Raw genomic sequence first — 20552 nt, 5'->3', positions numbered from 1 at the left:
GGTATGGAGGATGGTTGGACTGATAGGGAGGAAACTTGGAATTCAATATTTATCTTATTTTTAGATTCAATCTGGCAAAAACAAACCTTTATCTGCATGTTTTTATAGACATTTTACATGTTGCATTTGGCTCATTCCTTTTCCAAAGAAATTGTATCTTTTCTTTACAAATTAAACTTCTATGTCATTTCTTTTTTTTAACCTTCAAGCAATTACTTAAAAGCCTGCAGTGACCAAAAATGGTAATGAGGATAGAATTGAGTGCTTCTCTACCATTCTTTATGTAGGCAGACCATTAGAAAAGTAAAGCTGCTTTCTCCAACTCTGCCTATCTTACTAAACTTTTTAATGACCGAGGATACTGAGCATATCAAGAGCTGCACTCATTTGTAGGGTTATCATAAGAACTGATACTTTGGTACCAAGATTGTACCAAAATTCTGAAAACATACTTGTTTTCTGTGGCAATGAACTTATCATAGGTGCTGTCGTGGGCAATGGAGAATGAGATTTTTGCCAGAATAATAACCCTACAACTGTAGTAGAAGCAAAGACAAGATGGATGGTGTGTGCAGTTGCAGGAGCAGAACAGGTCTGCTGCAACTCGTGGAACAAACAGTTGCCAACTATTTGGAGTGTAAAATCGGACACTGCATGATAAAATGCTCACGACGTGCAACAACTGAAAGCTTCACAGATGTAGCAACTGTAGCAATGTTTTAGCAAGTGGTCAATTAGACAACAAATATGGTAGACGTGGTTTATTTCCTGTTAAATACACCAGACCGTGCAGGTTTCCTGCCAGTTTGATGGCCTGCTAAGACCCCACCACCCACCCCGTTGAATAAATGGTGAAGGGTCTCAGCCGTCTTAAGTGTGATCTGATTCCTCAAAAAGCATTTTAAAAATCAGGTCTAGACAGTGTTAGTGAGAATAACTTGACACTTTATGAAGGAAGAGGTAAATTTGTGATGAATTTTAGCTGTGAAAGTGACAAAAGTAAAGGAAACCCGAACTTGGAAGAGATCCAGAGAAAAGAAATTGGAGACGCAGCCGAGTCAAATCTAAAACTCATTTGAGCTTTGTGCTTGAGGGGAAACCACAAGTACAATTAAATAGAAGGTGTTTTACGTGGTAATAGATTTCCTCTTGTCATCAGACACATAATATTCATTTTAACACCCCATTTAGCTTGGTGGTTATTCTTAAAATAATTTTTTTCCACATTTAATGAAGTTGGACAAAATCTAATTGCAACGGAAAAATCTGTATCAGCAACACATTTTCAGATCATTTGGTTTTAATGCAGAGGTAATTTGAATATAGAAGACAGCTGCATGTTAAAGTAACCCATTAGAAGATGATATCATCATATTCATCAAAACTGCCCTAACACCCATCTGCATGGAAACAAGGGGGGATTTCCCTTCTGAAATTTGTTCTGTCTTTGGTTGGACTTGGACTGAACAATTGAGAAAATGACCCGCTGAGTTGGGTGTTTTTGCAGTACATCAGGGCCAGAGTGTAAATAGCCATCTGTCTGGCTCAAGCTGCAATGAAGAGACCTGTTGGACAGATCAGTCCAGCTAAGGCCTTCTGTCTATAATAGAAATAGCAGAGGGAGGTTATGTGTGTGTGTGTGTGTGTGTGTGTGTGTGTAGATAGATGGATGGATAGATAGTGAAAACACTAGTGAAGGATGGTGCTTTTTTTTCTTCTCGGATCTTTTCACATTGACGGCACACTGTAAGTAGCTTGCTCAAAGGGTAAATGACAGTGATAGGTGATCCAATCCCATCATAACTCCCTACCTATTCTTTAAGAACAAGGCAGGCTTATTTTATTTTTTTTATTGTTTCCTGGCGCACTGCTACCAAAGCAATATCTTCTCTGTCTCAGTATTTGTTGGATATTTACTCCTGTAAAAACCCAGATAAATGTGTGGTACAAAACACCCAGAAATCACAGATCTACCCAACTAATCCCTTTCAGATCCCTAAGAAAATCAGGGCTAGTGTATAGATTGTATTGAAAAAAAAAATCAGGTTAAATGAAACAAGGCTCAACAATAATATTATATCTTGTTAGTTATTTTGCATTTGAAGCAAATGTGTTTTCTCCCTCTGGCCCACTTAAGCATTTTACTGACAGTGTTGTTGAGCGCGTTGGTGGCATCCCTGCTCAACATTCATGCAAATTAGATCTTACTACCCTTTGGGAATTGCTGTAAAGCCACATTAAAGGATACACTCAGATTTCTATTTTAATACAGTGCACATATGACATATGAGAGAGTTCTTGGCTACTGTATCCATTCAAATAATAATTTTAATTGGTGTATTTAAATTGGCCATTTTAAGATAAAGTGCTTCACAAGAAAAAAGTGCTTCACAGTATTTGCATGTGACTTCTCCCAAATATCCTGTCTTCATATAGTACTGGATGTGCACTTATATAGCGCTTTTCTACCTATTGGTGTTCAAAGTGCTTTAAACATTAAAGTATATTATACCTTTTAGTAAAAGTAAAATCTTCCCAAAAAGTAAATATCAGCGCTACAATGCCCTGAGAGTAGCACTTGACCGGCCTGTGAAGCAGTAAACACTAAAAATCCCTCTGCTATTTCGGTTGTGGGCAGACGGCCTTAGCAGGTTGAATTGTCTACCATGACTTGTCATTACAACCTGAGCCAGATGTGCTGTTTAACACAACACTCTGACACTGATGTACTGCAAAATCACCTTTAAGTGTCCCCATGCTATTTCACGATATAGTAATTCAACAATACAGTTTACTGACTCTGATAATAAGGTGATAATGAAAACCAGAATGAGTGAAGATAGACAAGCAGTCTTGAATAATGAACTCGGTGTCTGCAAGGCATCTCTTGCAGCAGATCCATGTTAAGTTTAATAACTGCAGTGAAGACAGTGATATTACAGTAATGACTCTGACGTCTCCAGAGTCTTGTCTAGCTCCTGACCTTTTGCAACCTTTTCCTGACAAAACCACAAACCTGTGATAAATAAATAACGAGGTGATTTGTTTGAAGGTGGCTTCTGCCTCAAATTTCTGTTCATTAGAGCTACTTAAGGATTCAGCATTTTGTGCATGGGCATAGGATATCCAACACAACGATCCCATTATTCAACAGCTGAAAGATGCTGTGGGCTATTTTGAAAGCATATTTTATTTGCATAACAGCGTGGCTGTACTCGTGGAGCGTCGAGACCTCAGCAATAGAGCAATCCAGTATACTGTAATTCTATCACTGTAACCAACATCTATGTTAGTTAATGTCTATCAGCACAATGTGAATGCAGACTGTTTATAGATGGGTTAATCATGTACAGATCCTTTTCATTTTTTCTCTCTCTTCCCCCCCCCCCCCCCCATTTCTTTCCTCCTTCTATTCCCTTCTTTTCGCCCATTTTCCTCTCTCGTTTGCTGCAGGTATGCATCGTGCAAAAGAGGGACACAGAGAAGATGTACGCCATGAAGTACATGAACAAGCAACAGTGCATAGAGAGAGATGAGGTCCGAAACGTCTTTAGAGAGCTTGAGATCCTACAGGAAATTGAACATGTTTTTTTAGTAAATCTCTGGTGACTATCCTATGTTCTTACACTTTCAGTGTGGTCTGCTCTGCCTGTGTCAGTGGCCTGCTTTGTCTGTCTGTTATGTACTCCAAGACATTCTCAATAGATAAGTGCATGTTCAACCTGATGCAGCCCTAAAATAAACCTAGGTTTTCATGGTTAATATATCTGCTGTACGTAGTGTTGCATGAACCTATTTTCTGCATTTGGCACCTAAAGAAAAAAAAAAAAAGGGTTTTATACTTTTATTATGATTTGAAACAAATGGTCCTCTTGTACCCAGCATCTCTCCCCTTAAGAAAAAATGTACACAGGAGAGATATTTTGGGATATTAATTTTGAATCTGAGCCCATAAAGCACACATTTGATAATTACTGTGGTTTGAAATGACCTTACTCTTCCCTTGAGTCTGATATGTGGGTGAATGGAAGCCGCTTTCATTATTCAACGCTCATCTCCAAGCGGGACACATTTCTAAATGTAATTGGGGACCTCGCACGGCATTCACAGCATATTACACAAAGCACTTTACTCCTCTGTAATTGGTAGAATGATATTGCACGCGTCTGTCTTCACTCAGCAATCACCAGCAGATTATTCAGTTATTCACATAGTCCATGATGGATTGATTATGTTTAGATAGTGAGTCGATGATTCAAGACTAAGTTGTGTCCTGTGTGCTTGTTCCCTCATCAACTTGATTCCCATTTGATTTCCACATCCAACAATTTAAGTTTGATCTACATTTTTTTTTTTTGCCTGCTAGAAAGCTTCTGTATTGGAACAAACTGAGGGCATTTTAATGAGCATACACTTCTAGGCCCAATGTGTTTTTTTTTTATAGTGTAATTCCCTGTAGGTGTGTATTGCTGCCAGAGCCTTCTGTGTTCTAATTTTCTATGTGCTGTGCTGCTCCACTCTCTTTCTCTTATACTCAGCATTCAGGACTACTTCAAATGCCCATTAGATGCTGAACTGTATGATTGTGAGTACGTGGGAATGAGAAGTTTCACACTTCACACCTCCTCTCCTCAGCTTTCTAAGACAGCTTTGCAGAGATGCTCCAAAATAGGATCCTGTCCATCTTAACGAGAACACACAGTCTCAGCTTCCCTTATACTGAAGCTGTAATGGTCTCATATTCAGCTCTCAGTCTTACTCTGGATAATTCACATGCTCGTTGACATCTGTAATTCTAATAGTTGTTTACGAGGGACTGTTTCCACATATTATAACATAATTGGAGACAGCCTTGTTTTATTTTACTTCCATTTCAATTTCACTTAAATGTGCTGCTTTACTTGACAATCCACAAGACAATCTGTCAGTGGATTCTAAGAGCATTTTCTTAGGGTGCAAATAGTACCAGCAAACACTGTCCCTTGTGAGAACTGTAAAGTTTTCATACTGACGGGGGCATTTGACTTAGTTTTTAAACTTTAGTTTCTCAAAAAAGATTTCCATTCACTCGCATTATATCAGACGCTGAGGGAAATCGGTGGAAAATCTGAAAAAAACAAAAAACAAAACCATCTGCAAAGTCTAATAAACATTAAAAGGAAGTGTGTTTTTGGATTTTGTTGCTTGGTACGCAAACAAAAGGTTGTAGCTCCTTCCTTTAGACTTCGGTTTGCACAGTATTTGGCTGACCCTCATAAAAAAAAAAAAAACAGAGAAAAGCTGTCAAAGATGCAAGACATGCCTAACCATCAGATTGTGTGTGATTGATACAACCAGCTGTGTTATAGTGTGTGTGTGTGTGCATGCAGCCTTTATTTTACAAGTCTGTTGGTGTAGGCCACACAGACCAGGAGCTTGATGTTTTTTGTGTAATCATATTTGTCCCGTGCAAAGTCACCAGAAAGAATGACAAAATGTCGTCCTCCACAATCAAACAATGTGATAGTCTTATTTTACAAACCTACAGTCAAAAGCTGGTTGAAAATACAGTTAGATATTTGGCTCCATTCTCATCAAGGAACAGAGCTTTGAAGAGCATCTGCAGTCCTCCAATGTTGAGCACTCTCTGTGCTCAAAAATATATAATTGAAGGAAAGTTCTGCTCAAGCTGGTGAGAAGAGAACACAAGTGAGAGATAAAAGAAATCAATTCATAACTCGAGTCTATGGTATGGTTATTATTTCTGCCCTAGTTTATGCAGAGACTTTGTGAGCATCTGCGTGACAGCATTGTTATGTGTTGCGCCTGTATGCATCTCATAAACTGTCTGCTTCATTTAGTCGCTGCTTGAGACAACACCTCAGCTGGGCATGGAATGAAACAGGACTATTGAGATCTCTGCTCCATCTTTCAGTCATCTCCTGTACTGTGTATAACACCTGTGAACCTAATTGGTACATGACGTGTATCTGCTGTTTAACTCATTCCCTGTAGATCAGGGAATAAGCAGGGAATGTAGCTTGGCGTTTTAGCATTTCAGAATATTATCAATGTGATGTGCAATAGACTAGCTGGGGTTTTTGGTAACTGCCTGTTCTTAAAAGCAGACAAAAAAACGTGCAACTCACGAGACATTTTGATGGGGAATGATTTTATGGATTCTGTGCCGGGGGAAGCTGATGAGACAGACAGACAGACAGAGTTGAGAATAGTAATGCAGTAATGATTTCTACAACCAAAGACAGGGTTCATGTACATGACAGCACAAAAAAAAGTATTTGGCATTGATTTGTTTTGTCAAAAAAAAAAGTGTAGACTAAGGATTTGTAAGATTTTCCTTTAACTTCCACTTTAACCAACACACTCTTTTTGTCTCGAAGCAGGTTTTGACTTTAGTTGAGGCATCCTGTGTTTTACGTTCGTATCTTCAGAGGATATTCATTAGGAAGCAACCTTGTGCAAGCCCACACTGAATCCCATCAGCTGGTTAAAGGCTGTTTCTAACTGGGCGAATGTCAAGTTTGCAGCCCACAGTAATTGCAGCGACCATTCCCTTGCTGCATAGATATGATGTGTGGGAGTCGAGGGTACACTGAATGGATTACCTTGGAGGAGGAAAAATTAACTATCATCTGCTGCATACACCAGATCCACGCAAATCCCTGTAAGGATTTCAGACGTGTGAAGACGATGACATCTTGTTTCTCTCACATATTCTTGAAGCCCTATAGAGCAGGGGTCACCTGCTCTACGTCCATTTCCAAAACACACGGAAATGGGTTCTGCAATTAATTTGATCCGCTCGTCCGCATAGTGCATTGTTATTAAAGCAACACAACAGATCCAGTCCCCACTTTCTCCCACCTTACGGGTTCAGCCACATAGTGGTGAGTCATGATCAAATGGACACTTTTTATTTTTTTTAATTTTTTTTTTTGGTGCTGTTGAAAACAGAGTCTTCAGATTTTCTTAAAGCACTTTGAACGTCTAAAAAAAACCAAAGGAGGGGCTGAGTCACTTGGCGAAGCGGCATGTGGTATTGGTTATTGTGCGTCCCTTCAACAGAGTCAGAAAGAGAGCAAGACGAGTGGGGAGGAGGCATCTGTCGTATCCTCTTTAGTCTCCATTAGGAATATTGATTTCAGGCATGGATGGAATGAGGCCTTGGGAGACTGTGGAACAGATTAGCCTCTACCCCCTCAGTCAGCAGTTATCACAAGCTCTGTGAAGAGGCTTAGCCCTAAATCATCCTCATAAAAGGTGAAGTGTGGCGTAAGTATTTGCAACACTACAGCATTTTGTTGCTCTATAAGGGCATCGCACATCTACAGATAATTTTGCCCTGGATTTGCATGCAGGCCTGAAGGACGTTGGACTGCCCCATACACTGCTTTTAAAAAACTTTTTTTGTAGGACATCGCTTTGGAAGTGTGAAAGCAGGCCAGTGGAGGTGTTGTGTCTTAAGGCGATCGGTTTGAGGGCGCCGAGAGGAGAGGCAGCGTTCCCTCACACCATTGTTGCAGCAATCCTCTGAGGACAACGTGAATGTCTCGTGATTGACTCATGCAGCCAACTCTAGGCAGTCCATCTCTATCATCAACTTTATTTAGGCCAGTGAAACTTTGCAGACCTACACGAGCCAACAGAATCACAAGCTCTCTTTTACCTCAGAACTCTTCTCCTCTTCCTCTCTCCCGCTATTTCCCTCGGTCCACCCTTCATCCCTGGGCTCATTTGTCTTTGTGTCCTGATTATTTCAGCTTGTTCTTGTACTTCTTCCAGCCGGCTAACCTTCATGTCTTAGTCATTGTGACTGTCGCAGGCAAGTGCTGTTCCCCTGAATTTGGACAGTAACAGTTTTGCCCAGATCCCAAATTACCCCTAGACATATTCTTTCATCCTCAAGGGTTTGGCTTGCAGCTCCACTGTTATCAAGCACCACTCAATAAATTGTGCTAATTTTTCAGTATGAGCAGCAGCACATCTATTTGGAATAATGGGACAAAAATGTTCATAGAGATGAGTAAGACAGACTGACCCCTCTAAATGCTTTCTCACCTTAGTTGATGGACACAATATTGCACTTTATTGGACATATGAAAAATGGCAGGATGTGGAGCATGAGACACATGTTGAAATTGTGGTTAATTCTCGACGTCTAGGACGCTAGCATGTGCAGTAGGCAGCTTTAATTTTCAACGAGCCATCAAACAATTTGACTAAACCATACTTGGCCCTTCAACCAGTTTTACTGAGATCTAAAAAAAGTGCCAGAAAATAAGTGGAGGCACTGGATGGATGCCTTTAAAACAAGTTCCCTCTCAACTAATACTTGCTTTAGTGCTTTTGTATTTCTTTCCTATTTTGTTTAACCACTGTTGCTTTTTTTATTTCCAAACAATCTGAGTCCTTCATTTGAGAACTGTCAGATTTGCAGACTTCACAACGCATTTATTGGAAGTGAAGTGTTTGCAATAAATGAAAAACAGAATTGTTTGTATTCATTCTCGGTCCCGTCAATGGTGAGAGTCTTAAAGATGACAAGGCTTGTCAGCGCCGGATCTTTCATATGCTCCAGTTGTTGTGATGTGTCTGACGTTTCCTTGTCACCTCAGCGAAAGCGGGTAAGGAAGTGACAACAGGGCTGAGACACTGCTGTCTCAGTCTTAGGAGCCCATATATTTTGGCAACGGATTGGGAAGACCATTTTGTGGAACACCCAGATAGCAAGTGATGCCCCCGGAGGAAGCTCAGCCGTCAAGTGGATACCGGGAAGCAGGCTGTGACAATGAAGTGATAAAAAGGTGACATTGAGGAATCCCTGCCAACAGCCAACAACATCCTGGGGCCTGCCATCTGTCGGGGCTTCTTTGTGTTTTAACAGTGTGGCTGATCTCTAAAGGGTTGGTTTACTGTGTACGATCCACGTGGCTCAACAGTCATTTCCGAATGAGCCCTTGCTAGAGGAGGGGTGGAAGGAAATCAGACAAGTTTCTTGATAGTAATACCAAAATACAAGCTGAACATTGATGCCAATATTGCACTATTTACAGTGCAATATATGAGCAAATGTTTTTTTTTTTTTTATGTTCACTGTGGATTGTGCTTTCCAGCCATTATCCATCCCATCCTATCTACCCTGTCGCATTAAAGTCGAGGCCATTTTATCAATTAATATGTGGCATTTGAGGAGAAAAGAAACCCCTGACAGTGCTGCAAATGGGCTTTTTTCCCTGCAGCGGAATTAGCGGATCTGTGGATCGAATATAATGATTTTCACTCTACGGCAAACGTAGGCCCAATTTCTCTCTTACAGATAGTCAGGAAATTGCACCTGAATAGGACCAATCAGAATGTCCCCCCTGAGTGTTTAGAGCCTCACCTGGACACACAGAGGGAAGCTGCAGCTATAAATACCACAAATTAAAAGAACTGGCTCTGTATCAGCCACAACAAATTGAGTTTGATGGGCGAAATCACTAAAGCTCAGTTTATATTCCCTCCTCTGCTGCAAATTACCTTGGGGGAACTATTAAGGTATTATTCTGCCTTTATTGTTCTTCACTTCTTCATGAGAAATTCGTTTAGGTTGTACACAACAATTTGTTCATCCGTGTGGCTTATTGTTTATTTTAGTGTCTGGGGCAGAAATTGTGGAGTGGAGTGTTGCAAATCCCCACCCCGATTACTCAGAGGCTGTGTTTTAATTTGATGTGCATGATTAGTAAGCCTGATTGACAAAAATGTTTAGTGGACCACAAGAAGCCCGTCAATTAAGCCGCGCCAAGCATTTGGTTCACAATTACTTCTTTTGTTGCATTCCTTCAAATAAGTGGCATGTTAGCAGGATAATAATGGACACTTGTGTAATGCTATACAATGTGCATGGGTCGACCCTGCCAGGAGGTGCACATTCATACAGACAACTCCTGAAGCACACGCTGACATGCATTATGCATAAAGGTTACAGTTTCAAAGTGGTTTGTTTGTAGAAGGCAGAGAACGATGCATGAAAAGTACATGTTTGCCTGTGGTTCTACACAGATATATGTGTGGCTTTCTATAAACATGCATGTGTGTGTGGTTGTTTACTGTGAAAGCTTTGCACTTGTAATTTCATGTTTGTACTGCATGCAAGAGCATATAAGCCCCTATACAAGATGTACGGTTTATGTGCTTAGCCTCTGTTTGTATAGCATGTTTATTATTCGAAGTGTTGACTAAGCGCTGTGTTCCACCGTCCCAGGTACTCATTCCAGGATGAAGAGGACATGTTCATGGTCGTGGACCTCCTGCTGGGAGGAGACCTGCGCTACCACCTGCAGCAGAGCGTCCAGTTTAGCGAAGACGCTGTCAAACTCTACGTCTGTGAGATGACGCTGGCACTGGACTACCTGCAGAGCCAGCACATCATCCATAGGTACAAATCTAGCTTTCTCATTTCCTTTCAAGGTGTTCTGCAGCATCCAAGCTTCTTATGAATGCACTTCCTAGAGTGCGTTTGCTTTCAAATTGTTATTTACTGTACACAGCCAAACACAGTTACTCTGTATATTATGTAGAAGGGACATAGTAAAAGAAAAAATCAGCTCAACATGGCCACGTTCTAACTAAATAAACTTAGTATTAAAATGTTATTAATGAAACGGCAACATTACCATTCATTTGGAGCAATGGTTCTGTCCTCTAGTTTAAGTCTAATATTTATTTCCCCTCTGCATTCATGAATTAGTTTTTTTGTCACCAGCAGTGAAAAGAGGTTGTTTATCTTCTATTATGGGGTATATTGATTTACTGCTTGGATTTTTTTATCAGAATGCCAACAATTCAGTCACCTTCAAATTATTGCTTAATCTTTTTTCTCTGTAAAAGTGTCTGGAAATACAAATTCTTCTACAGTCTTAGTGTTCAAGTTTAACTTGGAAAAAAAAAAAGACATAATCCTTAAATGCTGTGCAGTGATCACAGGTCTCAATTAATGGGTTTCATTCCTAGAAACAGCAGCTCAGAGAGGGATAGAAAAATTCCTGAAATCACTCGTTTAAGTGTTTGTATCTATGATATGTACTTTCACTGCTCTTCAAATACACACCGAGCATCAGTGTCCGCCTCTTACATCATTATATTTTGTTAAATCAAACAGACTAAGCATCACTTTCAGTTCAAAGCCTCGAATTTATGCTGCATTGAAAGAACTCTAAAGATCAGCTCAAGGTTGTGTCTATAAGTTTTGGTGTTCAAGAAGTTTTAATTATTGTGTCATTGCCACTGCAGCTTGCAGCAATTTGATTTTTAGTTTATGAATATAATGATTTATTCTTCACGCCATTCACTCGTCATGACGAATGAATTATCTATTCTTTATTTCAGAGGGAATAGTGCAATGGGTCTTCTCTTGTGTATAAGCAGATCCAAAGTCACGATGGCTTTCTGACTATTACATGCAGTTCTTAGGCTGTAAAAATGACTGAGATGTCCCAATGTACAGTAAATACACCAATCAGCCACAACATTATCACTCGTGGTCTTAATAATATTATGGACAATGGACAACAAGGCCACTCTGACCCGTCTCTGGCTACACAATTCCATACTCAGCAAAATGTGATACACAGATGTTTGCAGAGGTGGTAGAAATGACCAAGCTCAAAAGCAAAAGTGCGAGTATCGGCGTAAAAACGTAGTACTTAACCTAAGTAAACGTACTAAGTAGATTATCTACATTTTACTTGAATTACAAAAGTAAACGTTCTCCAATAAAGAAAACAATGTACTTACAACAATAATTATTATGACTGTGGTTGATGTGTGTACAGTTTTACAACCTTCTTTATCGCGCCTGCTGTCCAATTTCACCTGCTTTCCCTCAGATTTAGAAAGGCTGTAATCACGTCAGCTGACACGCTGTTATTGTAGAGGAATACACGCTGCCCTACAGCTCGCTAGAACGTAGTGTAAAATGGGTTAGTCATGATTTTTATGTTGACTGCCCTCAGTCTACCCTCAGAGTTTTCTCTTTTTAGAGATCATCTATCATCATCATAATCATTTATGACTTATATTCAGAGACTCATGGCCACAGTATGAAGAGTATCTCATCATTATGTTAGAAAGGCCACTTAACACTTGTTAATGCTTTTCTTTTTTTTCATGCACTTATATGTTCATGGAGTCTTGCAGGCTGACTTGTGTCACAAGTTTTAATAATTTAGGCATCCCTGTTTTTATTTATATATTTTATTCAGATATCTAAAAATAGCGTTTGCGTGTGTAGCTTCCATAATTGTTACTATCCATCCTCTTCAACCAAGATGGACTCTTTGTTCAAATACGCTGAAAGCAGCAGTGTCTGTGCCGTCCAGTAAGTAAAATAGCAGGATCCCTGCAGAATTTTTTTTTCCCACAAATGGCTGAAAAACAGTTTGAACCTCGTAAGGGCTGCATTTCTTCCTACAGACAGCAGTATACAGGCTGTGTGCATATACTGTAGGTGTGTATGTGTTTTACACAATTATAATAAAAAAATAACTTATAATTTGTAAAACAGTATGTTTTGAACAATGTTAATCGAACATTTTTGCACACAAACATACTTTAATCCATAAGAATACTGCATATATTAAAAGGAATTGATTGATGTTTAAGGAAATACTGTTATCTGCTTTTTCCTGAGAATTTCTCCTGAGAATGAAATAAAGATGTTGATTGTAACGCTCACATGATGACACTGAGAGCTAATCTACTGCAACTTAAGAAGACGTATGAAAATACACAAAGCAAAGTAGGAAAACTCCTTCAACAATTAGACAAGACGTGCAGTACACAACCACATGGATGAACACAATGCAAACAGCACAGAAGAAAACTGGAACGATTCTGGCGATCAAGCAGACTCCAGTATTTTAAGTAACCATAACAACAAAGTGTGTCCTAGACATGGTCGTCATGGTGTCCCCCCCCCCCCCAGTAAACCAGTAAACAGCTAGTCTGGCTGTGTCCAAATGTAAAAAAACAAATACCTGCTGACTTATTAAAATTCACAAATGTACATTTCTTTCTTGTTAATAAATCTGCATAAAAAATAGGGAACAGTGTGTAAGAATGTAGGTTTTCTGGGTTTTGGTGTACACACTAGAAGCCATGACTTCTCTCGCTGGGTCACTGGTTGGTTGCCTGACAACTTCACAGTGAGGACAAGACTTCATCAAGTCTTCAATAATTACTGATATCTATTTTCAAACTATTTAACTAACAAGTGCAAAGAAAGGTATTTTCCAAAATGTTCATCGTTTAAATTGCTACACATTCAGGACCATGTAGATGTACTTATAGCACTGAGATGTATTACTACACTGATTCACATATGTAATCATTCTCATGTATCCCCTATATATTATGTAACATGACAGTATACGTCACAGTTTATAAAGTTATGTATATTACATATTTTACAGTATGTCATTGAGTCAGTTACCTTCCCAGATTTTGCTACATGACAGGTAGCCAGTTTTTTCTTGTTGGCAAATATGCCCATAATTTATATTGTAAAATTGTCATTACAAACTAGTAACACGCACTGCCTGCTGTATTTATGCTTTTCTTTCATCCTCTCTTTGACATCAACTGTGCTGCTTTTGACACAATTGTGTCTGCACTCAGAGCTGTAATCCAATCCCTGGGTATCCATGGCGGTCCCCAGCTCTGCAATTTTGTTCCACCCTGTACGTTTTTGACAGGAGAATACTATACAATTATTTTGTTGCACCAACTGAAGGAAGAAGGGTCTCCGGTCTCCTAGCAACAGTCAGCTGCCACCATGCCCAAGGAGAGGTAAAATTAGTCTATGAGAAGAAAGGGAGCACAACTGGGGAGTTCCTTTCTCCTCTGTTGTCTGCACAGACCACAGGGTTGCTGGATTTGTCTTACCGTATACTCAACATGTTAAAAAATTCTGCTTGTTGGATCGCGTCACGCAGCGGAGTCGTTCCTGCTCAAAATACAAATTCACTCGACACGCCGTATCACGCTGAAAGCTGTCTCCTACAAACAGCTTTGGCAAATGATATTAGTATCAGCTTAGTGTTAACTTAGCCAAGGCGAACACATGCGTCCTATGGGTGTGTAGATGCTCTCTGTGGGCCACATGTATTCTCCACACCAGCGTGATGTGGGGCATAATTAAATAAGCTGTGTGCGTGCACCGTTAATTGCCTGTGGAGGGCTCGGATGGGCTGGGAAATGTTGGCTGTGCGTGTGTGTGTGTGTGTGTGTGTGTGTGTGTGTGTGTGTGTGTGTGTGTGTGTCAACTGCATGGGTGCCCACTAGTGATGCACTATGGTAGCACCACTCTGGCAACGTTTAAATGCAAGAAATGAGAATTTCACCTCTACACACACCCACAGAACATGTTGCACCAACATGTCATTCACACATGCATGAGTCTGCAAACACCTCCTACAGACTTTCACATCCACACATACTGTGCATATCCACGTAAACCTGACCAGTACATAACCTAAAGCACTCTTGAACTTGATATAACAAAGAATTGTAGGAACAAATTCGGCATTTAGCAAATGGCCTGAATCTGAAGGATTCTAACTAATTTCCAGGGGGATGGAGATTAGTTTCACTTTTAGTGAAAATAAAAAGTCGGCATTTTGGAAAAGTTGACATGCTGATAAAAATAAAATGTGACAACGCTCAATGGCAAGAGAGAAAATACAGTCCAGCTTTGCAGTTGTCCAGTGAAGCCTCTACTAAATAGATACAATTAAAAACCATGTTTCTGTGTGGAGTTTTCTCCCTGTGCTTTTGTGGGTTTCCTCCGGGTCAGCATAATTCAGTTCTCATTCACGTTGGTAATAAACACATACTAAAAACCCAACAGTACTATTAAAAGCTTAGCTGTAGCTCTTACAGTTTTACAGTTTTGCAAAGTGCAAACACATACATAGAAATAAAGGAATAACATTAGAGTAGGGGGTTTACATCAAAAGTTGTCTAATTTGTGTTTTTTGCCTCTCTCTCTTTTTCAGAGATGTTAAACCAGACAATATCCTGCTGGATGAGCAAGGTAACAATAATGTATTCATATCTCTCCTGCATATTAGTCTGAGAGAAGAGTATCTCTACTGATGCTTTTCCCCCCTCTATCTCTCAGCTTGGTTTCATGCTGAAGGGTGTATCACACTATTCTGTGCTTGTTCTATTACCATTTACAATCTACACAAACAGTACTATTACTCCAGTGCAGACTCAAAATGTCCATTTTTATGCAGCTGATACAATCTCGGATGTGCCATTGTGCGTCTGCCAAATGACTAAGTGATTACAGGCTACTTTCTTCTGATATCTCTGCAGAACCCCAACCGTTTACTGCATGCTGATAAGACAAAATGTGTTGTCTCCTGAAAATCCTATAATTCTGTCTTACTATTGAGGCTTATCTGCTTCCATCCATACACATTCTACCTAAAAACAACTTGATTTTACAGCGTTGTACGTGCGTGTGATTTTTATCTATAAATGTTTCCTACCTCAATATATCCCATCTTTTCTCAAGCTTCAAACTGTCCATCACTGTAGATCTGAGGACTACTTAGCTCTTGATACTCATGAAAAGACTTACATTCTAGTACATTACAAAAAGAATATAAAAGTTGACCTTCTCATCTGCATTCACACCCATTCAAACCTGGGCGTCACACCAAACCATATGCACATTGATCCACTTTGCAGAAATATGTGAATTCCTTTCGTTTAAAAATACTAAAGTTTGTATCACTCTTGTGCTTGTTTCTTCTCAGGCCATGCTCACCTGACAGACTTCAACATAGCTACAATAATCAAGGATGGAGAGAGAGCCACAGCCTTAGCTGGAACCAAGCCCTACATGGGTAACTCTGATTTGCTTCTCCATCCTTTCAATCATGTCGTGCCGCCATCATGGACAAATAAAACAAACAGAAGCTGGTTACAAGAAAAAGCTTAGTATATTCAGGGACCTGTATTATTTTACAGGATGTTCTCTAAAATTGTATAGCTGACGATGTCTAAGATGTGATTAAGCACTCAGATACAGTTGTATGCATGTGACAAGCTTATCGTAGAAACACTGTGTTCAAATTAGATACTGCTGCTGGAAGTTGCCAGACTGAGATTTCCGCTTATTTCTAAGCACATGTTTTCACTCTAATCATCAGTAAAGAGACACTCGTGTGAATCAAATGATAGAAATTACAGCTCTTGAGTTTATTTTTGAAAAGCTGATGCAAAAAATTTTAATTTTGTGATTAGTGAGGACAAGATGAGTGGCTTTTGCTGACATTTTGCAAAGAAACACTTGCTTTTTACCGCATGAAAAAGGCTTTTTCTTCTCCAGAAGTGACTGTATATGTGCTTTCAGCCCCAGAGATCTTCCAGTCCTTTGTAAGTGGAGGGACGGGCTACGCCTTTGAAGTAGATTGGTGGTCATTAGGGGTCACAGTCTTCGAAGTGCTGCGTGGATGGGTGAGGCTTGATGGGACTTTGACTTACAGTATATGTTATTAGGCTGCAAAACTGAACTGGCCTCAATCTATCCACCCTGGTGTCTCTTCATTTTATATTCTCTTTGCTTTCCTGTCCTCAATCCAGAGGCCCTATGACATCCATGCCAGTAACTCGGTAGAGTCCCTGATTCAGCTTTTCAGTACAGTTAGTGTCCAATACAACCCAGCCTGGCCCAAGGACCTGGTTTCTCTTTTAAGGAAGGTAAGTTGGATGCTTTACTTTTAGCACTGTTAGTTAAACCTGCAGATATTTTCCTTTTAAGTAATTCAGCATGGGGCAGTGGACAGTAATTTCCATCTTGTTTTCTTTCTGTTTTCAAAATTTCAATACAAACGGTAGATGTTGCATTGGTTAAAGAGAACTGCTTTGATTTTGAGAAGCTTCGAAGATGCTTTGCCTTTTCTCAATAACAATGTGGTATTTGCATCCAGTACCTTGTGTGCAGAAGTTGCAGACATTTTGTGATCCACATTTGTTGAATACAAGTTTTTAACACATGCTTGTTAGATGCACATTTTTGTGTAAATCAAACTTCCTAAAAAAAAATTCTCAAAGTCTTGAATTTGGCTTTTTATAAAATCCAGGTATACTCAGATCCAAACTACAGCATCATCTAATTGTGTAAGTTTCATGTTACATTTTTGGTTAACAACATTGTAATTTGAACCTGACCCTGGTGACTGGACACAGATTGTCGAACCTTAAAAAAGAAAACCGTATATAAAGGGGGTGTGGGGATACAAATTGAGGAAAAAAAGCCACTAAAGCCACAGGAACAGAGGATGCAGGTAATGTAGAGGGACTGAAGCTGGAGGGAGGGAGAATGAGCCAAGACCCTCAGGGCAAAGGAGAAGAAAAACGACAGATGGGAATCTGAAGGATGGAAACACAGAAACAGAGCAAATGGTTGAGAGAAGAGAATATGTGTGCCAACCACTGTATTTCTGCTGATAATATTCATCTCTACAAGTAATTTCACCTCTTACTGGAGCTCAAAGTGAAATCTGCCAGTTTCCCCTTTCTGCAATTCAAGGTACATCTGCCTGGCACTTTTCTTGAACCAGGATGATTTACCTTCTGTCAATATGTCATCAGAACAAGTAAAACTACTTGGAAAAATATCATCTCATCGACTTCGGCAGTTTTCCTTTATTAAGATTTTGGAGTGAGTAGGAGAAAATGTGACTTGTTAAAAAATATTTTTTAAGCAGAGTATGCAAGTGTGAGCATGAGTGTGTGGCATGTTGTCCGTGTCTGAGTGACTGAGCGTTCTGGATGGAGCGTTGGTCTCTTCCGCTCTGCTGCTGATCGATTACCGTGTCTGGACTCCACTGAGACAGACCTAACAGGCCCTGCAGGAGAAAACCGAATCAGTCTGTGACCAAAAGAAGAGGATGCAGCACTGGAAAAGAGTTAACATGATAACAAAAGCCAGATCCCATTATCATTTCCAGTGTTTACCCCCAGGTGGAAAATGAAACAGATGGTATTCCATTAAAACATAACTGTATCAGCTCCAGTTTTATTTTTCCTCCCAGGAATAAGTAACTGCACTCATGTGTGACATTCATATGTCTTGCTTGGAGTAGGAGTTTTGATTCAAACCTGATGGGAAACTGATGTGATTAACAGTGCCCTCTGTTGGTTAGTCCGTCAACAAATGCATAAAATCACCAGGTGTCCCATTGTTGAAGTTTAGTGGAACATACTCACATTAATCCACATTAACCCCCAAAGTTTATTAAATAAGTGGTCATAGACATTTTATTTCAATATAGAAATGTCAATTTCAGAATAACCTTTTTCACAAATCAGTTTTTTTCAGGCCTGTTTAACTCTTTAATTTTCCCATATGTTTTTCCATTACTTTTCATGGCAGTGGAGTCACCACTCACTCATCTTTCTACCAATCACAATCAAGCAAGCTCATCCTTCTTCTTCTTTTCCTTTGGGCTGTTCCCTTTCAGGAGTCTCCACAGTGAATCATGTGCCTCCATCTAACTCTGTCCTCTGCATCCTCTTCTCTCACACCAACTAACTTCATGTCCTCTCTCACTACATCCATAAATCTCCTCTTTGTTCTTCCTCTAGACCTCCTGCCTGGCAGCTCCAACCTCAGCATCCTTCTACCGATATATTCAAAGTTTCTCCTCTGAACCACCAAACCACCTCAGTCTGCCCTTCCATACTTTATCTCCAACACATCTAACATAAGCTGTCCCTCTGATGTCCTCATTCCTGATCCTGTCCATCCTCGTCCCTCCCAAACAGAACCTCAACATCTTAAGCTCTGGTACCTCCAGCTCTGTCTCCTGTCTTTTCTTCAGTGCCACTGTCATCTTAAGCTCTGGTACCTCCAGCTCTGTCTCCTGTCTTTTCTTCAGTGCCACTGTCTCTAAGCCAAACAACATCGCTGGTCTCACCACCGTCTTGAACATCTTTCCTTTCATTCTCGCTGATACTCTTTTATCTCACCACGGTCTTACAGCTCTCATACATGTCCTGCACCAGTCTAACATACTTCTCTGCCACTCCAGACGTCCTCAGGCCACAATTCTCTCACTCCCCAAGATCTTGTTAAATAAACTAGTCAGAAACTCTACTGCCACCTCTCCTAGACACCATACCTCCACAGGTGTAGCCTTGCTACCTTTCCACCTGGACTTCTGGGCACACAGTAAAGCCATCGTCCCTCTCTGCATCATGTCAACCAACTTTCTAGCTTTCCCTGTACCAGTCCCAACATTCCCTATTGTCAGTTGTACACTCTTGGGTTTCCTCTTCTCTCTTTACCTTGCTCTCCTCCAACAGCAGCCCAATTTCCACCGGCACCCTGTAGGTCAACAGCACCGGTGGTGGTAGTTGTTAACCCGGGCCCGGACCGACCCAATATGGAAATCAGATTCGGTGTGGAAGTCATGGTTTGCATGTTTAATTTGGCATGTGTTTCATCGGATGCCCTTCCTGACACAGCCCTCTGCGTTTATCCAGACTTGGGACTGGCACAAGAAGACACTGGCTTGTGCCCACTTGTGGTTGCACTCAAGCAAGCTCATCCACTGCCACCAAATTTAGCGAGTTAGCTCCCGTGAACTTAAACAGCTACAGTGTCAAACTACACACATTTTTCGCAGTATCCCTTGTGTCCTGCCCTTGCAGGAAAAATAACTGCAGTTCATTTAGGGTCCTGGTATTGTGAATGCTGGCTCACTGTCATGGCTAACTGGGACTTTTGATGGGACTGAATCACCATTAACAAAACAAAAATGTTTCACCTACACCTCTCCTGCTATGGCAACTCAAAATATCTGGTCTGAATAAATTGCATACAGAATAAACTTATACTGACCTGAATCTGCTTCTGTAAATAAACACAGTATTCAGGCAATTATTAGTTACTAATGCTTCCCTTTCTATCAATTTCTAAAAGTATACACAAAGATAATGCAACTGGCTAATTAAGTCTTTGAAAAGCAAAATCAAGCTAACAGGAACTGTACATTTAAGATGTTTTATTTTGAAATGTTTTAAGTTAATTGTACTTGTAGTAAAAGTATAAATACACAAACAAAAAACACTGACATTTCTACTTAAGTGAACACGATTTGCCATTTCTTTAAAGTATTGAAAGTACTTGACTTTTTTTCCCCTCCATCCTTTTCTAAGTACCAGTGCTGCTTTATATTTGTTGTTAAATGCATGTAAATCATTGTGCTATTTTAATTAATTCTACTAAAATCCCTAACAATCACAAATCGTATCCCCTTGCTGTGTTTTGCCCCATAATACACTTCACACTTTATTTTTTATTTTATTTTACAACATACCTTCTACTTGAAATAACCTTAAACTAAATAATGGCAATGAATAATTTTTTAATAAACTGCAAAAAGCAATCTGATCAAGTCATCACTCAAATAATTGTAGTATAGATTGCATAAAACAAAACATTATGGCCTTATAGCATTAAAGACATCACTTGAATTAGGCACTGATGC

General features: G+C 39.9%; 1 protein-coding gene across 1 annotated transcript in view; it reads left to right on the top strand.

Moving 5' to 3' along the window:
• The window catches only part of LOC137098125 (serine/threonine-protein kinase 32C-like), a 75176-nt gene that overhangs the window by 47136 nt on the left and 7488 nt on the right, over nucleotides 1–20552 (top strand). The window contains exons 3-8 of the mRNA XM_067473976.1: nucleotides 3454–3605; nucleotides 10247–10420; nucleotides 15039–15076; nucleotides 15810–15899; nucleotides 16409–16512; nucleotides 16639–16755. Coding sequence (XP_067330077.1) covers nucleotides 3454–3605; nucleotides 10247–10420; nucleotides 15039–15076; nucleotides 15810–15899; nucleotides 16409–16512; nucleotides 16639–16755 — 675 coding nt within the window. The remainder of the gene's footprint in view (nucleotides 1–3453; nucleotides 3606–10246; nucleotides 10421–15038; nucleotides 15077–15809; nucleotides 15900–16408; nucleotides 16513–16638; nucleotides 16756–20552) is intronic.

Source organism: Channa argus, chromosome 1 (genome assembly GCF_033026475.1).
Source record: "Channa argus isolate prfri chromosome 1, Channa argus male v1.0, whole genome shotgun sequence".
In the NCBI taxonomy this organism is placed as follows: Eukaryota; Metazoa; Chordata; class Actinopteri; order Anabantiformes; family Channidae; genus Channa; species Channa argus.
Note: the sequence above shows the minus strand (reverse complement) of the source record. Positions and strands in the feature narration are given on the sequence as shown.